At 46.1% G+C, this 12610-nt stretch overlaps 1 protein-coding gene across 3 annotated transcripts in view; it reads left to right on the forward strand.

Moving 5' to 3' along the window:
- LOC309560002 (integrator complex subunit 6-like) overlaps positions 1-12610 on the forward strand; it is a 235695-nt gene that overhangs the window by 48096 nt on the left and 174989 nt on the right. For all 3 annotated transcript variants that reach the window (XR_014225488.1, XM_082263486.1, XM_082263485.1), the window contains exon 3: positions 7141-7290. Coding sequence is in view for 2 of the 3 variants with exons in the window: in XM_082263486.1 (XP_082119612.1) it covers positions 7141-7290 (150 nt within the window). In the remaining variant the exon portion in view is untranslated. The remainder of the gene's footprint in view (positions 1-7140; positions 7291-12610) is intronic.

The raw sequence follows: 12610 nt of genomic DNA on the forward strand, positions 1-12610 counted from the left end.
TACTGTCTCAAGGGCCGATCTTCCATCCTGCTTTACAGTTGCTGGCTTTAACGGCGTGGCTGTTGAAAGCCAGGTCTTGAGAGATCAGGGTCTCTCATTGGCGGTCATCCCTACCTTACTCAAGGCTAGGAAGGCCTCGTCCGGTAAGATTTATTATCGTACCTGGAAGGCTTATTTCGCCTGGTGTGAATCGCAGGGTTTCCATCCTCGCTCCTTTTTGGTGGCGAGGGTGTTAGCCTTCCTGCAATCTGGTGTGGACCAACGTCTTGCGCTGACCACTATTAAGGGTCAGTTATCTGCGCTGGCCATTCTCTTCCAGCGCCTCTTGGCGTCAAATTCCTTGATCTGCACCTTCAAGGGGCGCGTCATCTGGCTCCCCCTAGGAGGGCGCCCTTGCCCCTTGGGACTTGAATTTTGTTCTGTCCGTTTTGCAACGTCCTCCCTTTGAGAACATCCGGGAGATTCCTCTGCCTGCGCTGTCACGGAAAGTCTCCTTTCTGGTGGCGATCACATCTGCTCGCAGAGTGTCGGAGTTGGCGGCCCTGTCTTGCCGCTCCCCCTATCTGGTTGTTCATAGGGATAAGGTGGTCTTGCTACCTCATCAATCTTTCCTTCTAAAGGTGGTGTCAGATTTTCTTCTCAACGAGGACATTGTCTTGCCTTCGCTGTGTGCGAAACCTAAGCATCCTAAGGAGTTTGCCTTGCATTCCTTGGATGTAGTCCGGGCAATCGGGGTTTACCTGTCGTCTACTGAATCCTTCAGGAAGTCGGATTCTCTTTTTGTCCTTCCAGAGGGACCTCAGAAGGGTATGGCTGCGTCTGCGGCAACCATTTCTAAATGGATCAGACAGACGAATGTTCAGGCTTATTCGCTTAGGGAATGGGTTCCACCTTTCCCTGTCACGCCGCACTCTACCTGAGCGGTGAGTGCGTCTTGGGCCTACCGCCATCAGGCGTCGGTGGCCCAGGTGTGCAAAGCGGCAACCTGGTCGTCTGTGCACACCTTTACAAAATTTTACAGACTTGATGTTTTGGCATCGGGAGATGCCTCCTTTGGCCGCAAAGTTCTGAGTGCGGCAGTACCTTAGGGGAGACATGGCGTTTTTTAGCCTGTCCCCTCCTGTTGGGGTTTTTCCCCCTTGGTTATTTTGCTTTCCTGGGTTTGTTCGCTCCTATTGAGCTTTCCTGTTACCCAGTGTTTTACCTTTCTGGTTCAAGATAAGTTCTTTTCTCTGAACTGGGTGTTGCGTTGCCTTTTAGACGGTTACGTTTCCCACCCCTCACATCTACACTGCCTTGGGACATCCCATAAGTGAAGACTATGAGTGGGCGGCGACTGTCAGAGGACGTAAGAAAAAATTCGAATTTTTGTAAGAACTTACCATAAAATTCTTTTCTCTGAGTCCTCTGACGGTCGCCGCCCCGCCCCTCTTTTGGGGTTCATGGACCTATATACTGCTTGCTACCAACCTGAATTGGGAATGCTGCTAGCAGGGGGGTATTGGACCAGAGGGACAGCCCCCTGTAGGTGTGTCTATACAAGGTTTTGTGAATGCTTTTTTAATAAAATCTTCTGCCTAGATTACTCCTGTGGATAAGACCAATACCCAGTAATAAAGACTGTATGAGTGGGCGGCGACTGTCAGGACTCGGAGAAAATAATTTTATGGTAAGTTCTTACAAAAATTCTATTATTTGATCCCCTGAAGATTTTGTAAGTTTGCCCACTGACAAAAAAATAAAGGGTCTATATTTTCATCATAGGTGTATTTAAATTATAAAGACAGAATATCAACCAAAAATCCAGAAAAAAATCACATTAAGCAAATACTATAAGTTAATTTTAAATTTCAGCCATTAAAAAAAGTATTTGATCCCCAAGTAAAACATGACTTGGCAAACTAGAGTTTTTCCACCAAGTACTAGCACAGAGATAAGACGTTTCTTGTAGGTGTCCAGGTTTGCACACATCTCAGGAGGGATTTTGGTCCACTTTACAAATCTTCTCTAAATCCTAAAGGTTTCAGTCTTTCTCGAAGTTTCAGTTCACTCCATAAATTTACTATAGGATTTTTAAGGCTTGTACACACTTGACGAAAATCAGAGGAAATATCCTCCAAATTTTCTCTCTCATGCTCAGCGGTTATAACCGTTTTTAGTTGACGGAGCATAATCACGAAATTTCTCTGAGAATAAAAAAGTTGTGAGTATATAAACTCACGTGACCGCGCCTAGGAGTCTAGTGAAAAGAAGTTAAAATGATATTGTGAATGGAATTTTGCGAATTTGTGCAACTAAAATAAATAAATCTTTTTTTCCTTTTTTTCTTGAGCCACTAGTCAAAAACAACAAGGGGTTGTGTACTTAGTGAGTGAGGAAAGGGAGACAGCGCTCAAAGATATTATGGTGTCCTATTGAACATCATCAAATACAAATTAATCATATAAAATAAAAACACACTTATAACTGCACTTAAAATCATATGAAAGTGAACCCCCAACCGGTTCTTCTAAGTGCTGAAACTTAGTGTCCGTGTTTCATAAAAGTTCAAATTATAAATACTGGTGCAATATTCTAAAACAATTCCAAAGTGCTATGTGCTCAGTGCAAGAGGAATGTCCACATGCAAGATCAAAACACTGGGGGGAATCTGTCACCCCACTGAATCCCACTAAAATGTATTTGCGGTTCCGTTCCACTGTCCCCGAGGAATTTGGTATGCGTCCACTGTATATCCTCCGGGTGGGTGTGGTGGTCTGCACACACAAGGTTCCCTGCAGCTCACTCAGGTCCTTTACTCATGGAGGGGGGGGGGGGTTCAGGCTGGGGGGATCATGGACTTGGTCCCAGAGATGTAATCAAAATACAGACTGCAGAGGAGAGGTGGAGGCAGGAAGGGCTGTGTGTGCTGTGTGACTGACGTATGCTCTTTACCATGTGACCAGCTGTGTCCAATCACAGCCGGTCACATAGTAAATAGGAGGTGCCGTTGATCGGCTTTCCTCAGTTCGTGCCTGACAGACACTAGTAGAGAAGAGCCGATCTGCAGCTCTCATGACGGGGGGGGGGGGGTCTGCACTGGTAATCGGAGCATTGATAACCAGTGCAGACCCTTGGGGGTGGGGGGGGGGTGTGCCACTAGAACCACCAGGAATGCCCACCCATGACCCCAGGGATGGCCAACAGGGATTGCAATCAGGGCTCAGGGAGCCCGCCAGTGCCCTCCCCATCAGTGCTGCCACCAGTGCCCTCCCCATCAGTGCTGCCCACCAGTGCCCATCATTGCCATCTATCAGTGCCGCCCACCAGTGCCCATTATTGCCCACCAGTGCCGCCCATCAGTGCTGCCTATCGGTGCCCATCAATTCTGCCTATCAGTGCCCACCAATGCTGCATATCAGTGCTACCCATCAGTACCATATATTAGTGCCCATCAGTACTGCATACCAGTGCCGAATATTAGTGCCACCCCATCAGTGCCTCCTCATCAGTGCCTGTCAGTGCGGCCTCATCAGTGAAGGAAGAAACGTATCTATTTACAAAATTTTATAACCTAAACAAAAATACTTTTTTTTTCCCAAACTTTTTGGTCTTATTTTATTTGTTTAGCAAAAAAGAAAAAACCTTGCGATCATCAAATACCACCAAAAGAAAGCTCTATTTGTGGGGAAAAAATGACATAAATTTGGTTTAGGTACAGTGTTGCATGACCACGCAATTGTCATTCAAAATGCAACAGCGCTAAAAGCTATAAATTGGCCTGGGCGGAAAGGGGGAAAAGTGCCCGGTATTTAAGTGGTTAAGGTCTGTAGACTGCCTAGACCACTCCCTAACCTTATTGTGCTTCTACTTGAGCCACGCCCTTGTTGCCTTGGTGGTATGTTTTGGGTCATTGTCATGCTGTGGAAGATCCACTCATGACCCATTTTCAGTGTTCTGGCTGAGATGAGAAGGTTCTCATTCAAGATTTTCCAATACATGGCCTTTTCCATTGGCCCCTCAATGCAACAAAGTCGGCCTGTACCTTTAGCTGCCCCAAAGCATCATGTTTCTACCTTCTTGCTTTACTTAGTGAACTGCAACTCAATTTATAGCATTTGTATCATGTTTTTTTTCTGGATTTTTGTTTGATATTCGGTCTCTATCATTTATAATACACCTATGATAAATATTATAGACCCTTAATTTCTTTGTAGGGGGACTTTAACTTTATTACTTTTTTAATATGAGCTGGGCGGTCTCCTCTGAGAATGCCTGTGTACTTAGCAGCGGTAATTCACCACGCTTAATAAACTGGCACCAGAGAGTTTCACTGATTTTTCTGGTACTGTAATCTCCTGACATTACAGTAAGGGGGGGCATTTTCCACAGTTCGAAGCATTTGTAAATCGCTTCACTCCTCAAAGGGAGACGCAATCTACACCGCTTCCTAAACAGACACTCAGAGGAGAGCGATCTTCTCTGAGGGTGCCAGAGAACTAAGCAATGCTTGATAAACGGACACTATAGTTTGCTTTTGTTGTGTCTTCTGTTGTCAGCATAGGTGTAAACATTGAGCCAGAGACTTTGCATTTCTCTTGCTACTTGCTAGGATTTTCATTGCTTTCACAGTTCTCTCTATCTCTGTTACTGGGGCCCATATTCTTCTAGTCTTGCCTTTAGCTCACAAATAATGTGGAGGAGTATCGGAAAGCTCTAAATCAGCCTTTTTCAACCAGGCTGCCTTGGCAAAAATGCCCAAAGATTGTCCCAAAATTGTATACAAGCCGGTGAGTGGATGAGACCTGTCTTTTAGTTACACAAAGCCACAGGTTTTCATTGTACACAATTACATCCTTCTAGCTGCCAACCTCCTAACGACCAATGATATCGTCCGTTATTAAGGAGGATGTCAGTTGCCTGCAAATAATCCTTGTTTGACCCTCCCTTGCCCCTCTCCATTAGCTTTGGGGTCTCATTAGCTAAGTGATAAAGAAAAATTGAGGGAGAAGAGAGAAACATTGGAATACTAGTTTGCAAAAGTGTATTTGCTTTGGAAGAATAAATCACATCTAATGCTGGTTGTCTTACATGTATTGATGCTGCTGCATTATGTAAAACTATTAGAATAACTTTTACATTTTAGAATGGGGCACCTCAGGACTGTCCATAATTTTGGAGGGTGCCTTGGGATTATCCATAATTTTAAAAGCGTGCCTTGACTAAAAAAATGTTGAGAAACACTGCTCTAGATAGATGTTTATACAGGAGGTGTTAAGAAATGTTACAAATAGTTGTATAGAGATGCTCTAGGATCAGATTACTTATAGCGTGTTCATTTTATCTTATTCTATCATAGGTGTACGTTTTAATAAACTGATAAGTTTTCTCTCAGTTCACTTCTCGGCAGTTCTCAGAGAAAAATTATTTCCTCTGGCACCCAGTTTAGGAGGCCGAGAACTTCACTTCTCACAGGGTGATCAGAGGACAAGTTTTTCCTCTGAAAACGGCCGAGATCCATGTAAAATGTGGTGGACTGCCTGTAATCTCACAAGATATTCTCACTGAACTTCTGGAGAGAGTTTGCACTTAACGTAAAGGGGCTGAATAATTTTGCACGCCCAATATTTCCATTTTTTATTTGCTAAAAAAGTTTGAAATATCCAATACATTTCGTTCCACTTCATGATTGTGTCCCACTTGTTGATTCTTCAAAAAAAAAAAAAATAGTTTTATATCTTCGTTTGAAGCCTGAAATGTGGCAAAAGGTCAAAGTTCAAGGAGGCCGAATACTTTCGCAAGGCACTGTACATACAGTATGTGTGTGTGTGTGTATATATATATATATATATATATATATATATATACACACACATACAGTATATATACATATATACAGTACATATACATACAGTGTGTGTACATATATATACACACACATACATACCAGTATGTGTGTGTGTGTGTGTATGTATATATGTATGTATATATGTATGTATATGTGTGTGTATATATATATATATATATATATATATATATATATATATATATATATATATATATATATATATATATACACACACACACACACACACACACACACACACACACACACCAATACTTACAGTGTGTATATATATATATATATATATATATATATATTTATGTATGTATGTACTGGTATGTGTGTGTATATATAATAATGTGTGTGTGTATATACATACAATTATATATATATATATATTTATTATTTTTTTTAATATTCATTTTGAACCCACTGGTACTGATATATAGGAAGAAAGAAGTCTTCCTCTAATTACACCAGCTTCTCCCCCTGATTCTCCACCTCTGAACTGGAGAATCTGGAATGGAGATATTTCAGAGTAAGGGCTCTTTCACACGGGCGGTCGGATCTGATCGGATCCTCCATGCAGCTCTATGGGGCAGCGGGTGTCAGCGGAGACACCTCCGCTGACACCCGCTGCCATCCGCATCCGATCCTGTGCTGAAATCTGGACGGATGGAAACCCTATTTTTCCATCCGTTCAGTAATCGGAGCAGATCTGATGAGAGCAGACAGGCGGTCCGCTCTCATCCGATCCCCCATAGAGGGCAGCGGGTGCTGAGACACCTCCCTCTCCGCTCTGCAAGCGGAGACGGAGCTGTCATCCACCCGGCTCAGCGGGGATCGCGGATCGATCCCTGCTGAGCAACACGGATCCGCCTACGGAGGCGGACCGTGTGAAAGAGCCCTAACAGCTGTGAGATGTTCAGATCTCACTTTTCTAAACTGGCCGTTTGTGACAGAACGGTCATGTACTGTGATGAGAAGCGAAGAACATGTTCTCTGCTCTTCATCTCAGCTACCTAAACCGGTACACAACGGAGATCAGTCGCTATCCTGAGGATCGCGGCTTTTCTCTGTTTATTAAAAGTACACCATAGTCCTCGTGAGCAACCTGTAAATTTGAGACTCCTTGTCAGATAAAGTTACAAATTGAAATAGTATATTTATATCACAATATTATCACAATACCTTTACAAAGCTGTATCGCAACTAAATATGAGGCAGTATACTTATTTCACATGGCCTTAAAATTTCTTCAAGCAAAAGCATGATTTTTTTTTTTTCTTTTTACTAACTCATCCATTCATCAACAGGCTGGTTGGAAGGAGAATCATGCAACCTTTATGAATGAGTTGAAGAACCTTCAAGCTACAGGACTCACTACTCTTGGCCAGGCACTAAGATCTTCCTTTGACTTACTCAATTTGAATCGATTGGTGTCTGCAATTGATAACTATGGACAGGTATGTAAAAAAAAAAAAAAAAAAAAAAAAATATATATATATATATACATACTCCGCTTTTTAGCTAGTTTTCTGTGCCAGGTTGGGAAGGGTGTGAGTGGAGTCAGATGTTTGATACTGCTGTTCTTTTGATTTAAACTTCTCCTGGTGGGGTGGTGATCTTTTTGAGAGTGATTGCAGCACAGGGTAGGCAAAGGTATAAACATGTGTAAAGGAGGGGGTGTGAAGTGATTGGTGCTGCCTGTGTTGTGTTAATAAATTGGTATATATAAAAATGCGTGATGTCAATATCTCAGTAACTAGTATCCTCTGGCCATATATAGTGTGCAAATGACCTCAAACAAATAATCTCACATATGTCACATATAGAAAGATGTATACATCAAGTGCGATAAAGTGACAATATAAATAAGAGGCTAATAATAAATGTCAAATAGCCTCAAGCAAATGACATCACATGTATCACATATACATAAAATAGATCATGTGCAATAAAGTGACAAGTGGTAAATTAAATATAAATTAGAAGACGCTAGTATTAAAAATCGAGAAAATTCAAAGTGCTGAGTGATGGTGAAAAATTGATCTGACACGGATCAATTAAACAATATTAATAATAAAGTGAAGGATTGGTGTAAACGGATGAAGACATATAAGGCGCAAAATGCTAACACATAAGGTGTCAAAGTGACAGTGGCAATATACAGCCATGAATAGTGGTAGAAATTTCTGAAAGAGTGATTAAGCCACAAAATAGTGGCTCAACATAAAAAAGTGCAGAATCAATAGGTGATGCAATAATTGCTGGATAAGTAAAAAATGAAAAATAAAAATATTTTACAAAATGCAAAAAATAAATAAATATAAATATATATTTCTCTTACGTCCTCTGACAGTCGCCGCCCACTCATACAGTCTTCACCAATGGGTATTGACCTCTTATCCACAGGAGCAAGCTAGGCATAAGACTTGTTAAAAACAAAGCAATTTACATAGACACACCTTTGGTCCAATACCCCCCTGCTATCAGCCTTCCCAACTCAGTTTGTCTTCTGCCTAGTTAAGGAGTAAGATAGGCTATCCCTGTGCTGGGGCTACATGTCTCAGCCTTTCTTCTGTTTTATTACTTTTATTTGCTGCAAATGTGTTTTTCTTTGCACTACTAGCTTTTTATTTATTCTGCGCTTAGTTAGTCGGATCTTCGGAAGACTACAGCGTTTGCGGAGCTGGGAATCGGACTGGTCATCCTGGCACTCCAGGACAGAGGATCTTATGGAATCCCAGCCTGCCATTGAGCGTTTAGCAGGCTATGCGTTTGTCCTGGCCTAGCAAACGACCTGCCCCTGTCCTCGGGCAAAAGCCTGCGAGGTGGCTACCTCGCTGGGATGCCTCAACATGCGTTATTGACCGAGCGACGCATACTATTTTGGCTGGCTGACGGCTCCCACGCCATCTGGGAAGGGGGTTCCCGTGATATTGAGGCGCCCACGCCATATGGAGCGGTAAGTAACTTCTGTTTGGGGATGAGTCTGCTGGTGTCTGTGCTCTCCCCTCATGTCTGTGTCCGGGGCTCGCATCCCTCCCGGTCCCTGCGGGGGCTTCTAGGCGCATGTATCGCCGTGTGGGGGTCCCTATCCCTGTCCGCTTTATTAGTGTGTTTGGGGGTGCAGACATGGCGGTGCGGACCGCTGCGGTGCAAAAACCTGCGGCTCCTCCATTTTGGGTATGGGCGGCTGCTCTGGCCTCACTGCGGGCACTTTCTGCAGCTCTCTATGTAGTGTTTTTGTTGCCTTCGGGCGCCATCTTGTGTGTGGCAAGGTGTTCTTTTTTTTTTACACATGGTCGGCGGCCATTTTCCCAGAGCCTCCCATTCATATGCATTGGCAATCATTTTCCCTTAGACCAGATCCTGTTCAGCCTCTAGCGGGTGACATCACTTCCTTTCCTGTATGCAGAGATCATTCTTAGCAGCGTGGTAACACTTCTGGGGTTCTTTTTGCTGGTTTTGGGGAATATTCTTCTGTTTTCAGTGCTTTTCCCATCTCAGGGGGGTACCTTAGTGTAATCCTTATTGCGGTGCATTGCGGTGGGTCGCCGCGATCGCGTCTTAAAGGGCCAGTGCCATAGTATTTTTCTCATGGAGTCCCAGGACTGCAAATTCCCCCCCCCCAGCCTTGGTGAATGATTCAGGTACTCCTGAATCTTCACCTTCTCTTGCTGCTGCACTTGCGACTTTAGCGTCCAAGGTGGATTTATTGATGTCAGAGCGGGGTTCTAGAAAAAGACCTAGGATTTCACTATCCTCTGATTCTGAGTCTGATATGGTTGCCCTGGACAGTTTACCCCCTGAGGGGTCTCAGTCCTTTCATTCTGATAGGGGGATGGGGATGATTCTTCCCCTGAATCGGCTAAAGAATACGCTGCTGTGTCTGCGCTTATTGCTTCTGTTAAGGAGACACAACATTTAGAGGATGAGCCCAACCCACCAGGTAAGCAGTCTTCCTTTGGGACTTGCAGAACCCAGAAAGCGGCACGGGGGTTTCCTTCTTCCGCTGAGTTTCACGAAACGGTGAACGAATAATGGCGTGATTTAAAGCGCCCTTTTGTGGTATCAAAACTGTTTCAATTCCGTTACCCTTTCGCGTCTCCTACGGATTTGCGCTGGACTGTGTCCCCTAAAGTGGGTCACACGGTGTCCAGGTTTAACAAGGCCACTCTCGTGCCCTCTGAGGATTCTCTGGTGTTCAGGGACCCTACGGATAGGCAGGGGGAATCTCTTGCTCGCCACGCTTATATGGTGGTGGGTTCTTTGCTGAAGCCCATCTTCGTCTCTGTTATGGTCTCTCAGGCTTTGGCTGATTGGACCCAGGTGCTCAAACGCACTCTGGAGGCGGATTCCGCCCCTCCGACTACTGTGGAGATGGTGGAGCAGATGCGTCTGGTGGTTTTGTACCTGTGTGACGCGGCCTTGGTTGAGGCTCCTCTAGTAGCACGGCTGTCTGGTGTCGCGGCGCTGATCTGTCGTTTAATATGGCTAAAGAGCTGGTCGGCTGACCAGACTTCCAGAAAGACGGTGTCTGACATCCCTTATGCAGGGAATCGTCTTTTTGGGGATTCCCTGGATGAGTTGGTTAAAGGGGTCACTGGGGGCAAGAGCACTCTGCTGCCCCAGAACCCCAAGGGTAAGTTTTTCCACAGTAAGCGGGGCCCTTCCTTTAAACCAAATCAGGGGTCCTTTCGTGCCTTCAGGGCACAGGATAAGGGGAAACCCTTTAAGGGCCAGGGTGGTCAGAGGAAGCCCTGGGTGGGCAAACCAAAATCCACCCACGCTGGCTCGGCGGGTCCTTCCGCCTCAACCTGAAGGGACACCCTCACCCATTCCAGGGGTGGGGGGACGCCTGCGTGGTTTTCTAGAACCTTGGCTGCTCCGGATTCCGGACAGGTGGGTTCAGGAAATCATTCGATCAGGATACAAGATCGAATTCCTTTTGCGTCCAGCAGACAGATTCTTTCCCTCAAATCTTCATTTGACCCCAGAACGGTTGCACGATCTTCATCGGGCGGTTCAGGATCTCCTCGCCCAGGGGGTGGTCGTCCCGGTGCCTCATCAGGACAGGTTTCGGGGGTTTTTACTTGAATATGTTCACTGTGCCCAGAAAGGAGGGCAAGGTACGTCCGATTCTGGACTTGAAAGCTCTGAACCGCTTTGTGTGGGTTCAAAAGTTCCGCATGGAATCCCTCCGTTCGGTGGTGGCCTCCTTAAGCCCGGGAGGTTTCCTGGCTTCCATCGATCTCAAGGATGCGTATTTACACATCCACATATTCGAGGGTCATCAGAGGTTCCTCCGATTCGCAATCGCGGAGGATCACTATCAGTTTGTGGCCTTAACCTTTCGGTCTCGCTCGGCTTTGGCTCCAAGGGTGTTTACCAAAGTGCTGGCTCCTGTTCTGGCCCTGTTGCGGGCGCAGGGGATTGCGATCTTGGGATATCTGGACGATCTCCTGTTAAGATAGAGTGCCAGCCCGAGTCTATAAGCGATCTGTCAACTATTTTTCTACCGGAGGACAAGCTCCGGACTCTGCAGGACGAGGTCAGGTCCCTCCGGGACAAGGATTCCTCGTCACTCAGGGCCTGCATGCGGTCCCTGGGGTTGATGGTGTCAGCCTTCGAGGCAATACCGTTTGCACAGTTCCACACGCGATCTCTTCAAGCGGAGATCTTGGCCGGATGGGACAGGCATCCTCAATCCTTGGAAAGGAGGATATCTGAGTCGCCACGTCTGAGAGGATCTTCTCTGGTGGCTCCAGTCCCCTGCTCTGAAGGAAGGGAAATCCTTCTGCCTGTTGTTGTGGACGGTAATCACCACGGATGCCAGCCTGTTGGGCTGGGGTGGCGTTTTGGGCAATTCTGTCTGCCCAGGGCACTTGGTCGGAGGAGGAATCCTCCCTGCCGATAAACATATTGGAATTGCGAGCGATCAGACTGTGCTTTCTCCATTGGTCAGATCATCTTCGGGACTGCCCTGTGCGTGTGCAGACGGACAACGCCACTGCGGTGGCTTACATCAATCACCAAGGGGGCACCAGGAGTGCCCGAACGGCCCAGGAAGTGACCAACATTCTGTCTTGGGCCGAGACACATGTCCCGGCGATTTCAGCAATTCACATTCCAGGTGTGGAGAATTGGCAGGCCGATTATCTGAGCCGCCAGACCTTGGACCAGAGAGAATGGTCCCTACACCCGGAGGTGTTTCAGATGCTGTGTGCGAGATGGGGAACCCCGCATGTGGATCTGTTCGCACCTCGGCTAAACAACAAGGTGGGAACGTTCGTGGCAAGAACGCGCGATCCGCTGGCAGTCGCCTCGGATGCGCTGGTGGTGCCTTGGAATCAGTATCGCCTGATTTATGCCTTCCCCCCGATTCAGTTGTTGTCCAGGTTCCTTCGCAGGTTGGTCTCAGAACCGAAGTTGGTGATTCTGGTGGCCCCGGACCGGCCGTGCCGGTCTTGGTATGCGGACATCATACAACTGGTCGTCGAGCCTCCATGGCGACTTCCATTACGGGACGGTCTGCTGTCTAAGGGGCCGATCTTCCATCCTTTACAGTCGCTGGCTTTGACGGCGTGGCTGTTGAAAGCCAGGTCCTGAGAGATCGTGGTCTCTCATCGGTGGTCGTTCCTACCTTGCTCAAGGCTAGGAGGTCCTCTTCCAGTAAGACCTATTACCGTACCTGGAAAGCTTATTTTGCCTGGTGTGAATCCAGGGGCATCCGTCCTCGCTCCTTTTCGGTGGCGAGGGTGTTGGCCTTCCTGCAATCTG

This window comes from Pelophylax lessonae, assembly GCF_965119305.1.
Source record: "Pelophylax lessonae genome assembly, chromosome: 7".
NCBI lineage: Eukaryota > Metazoa > Chordata > Amphibia > Anura > Ranidae > Pelophylax > Pelophylax lessonae.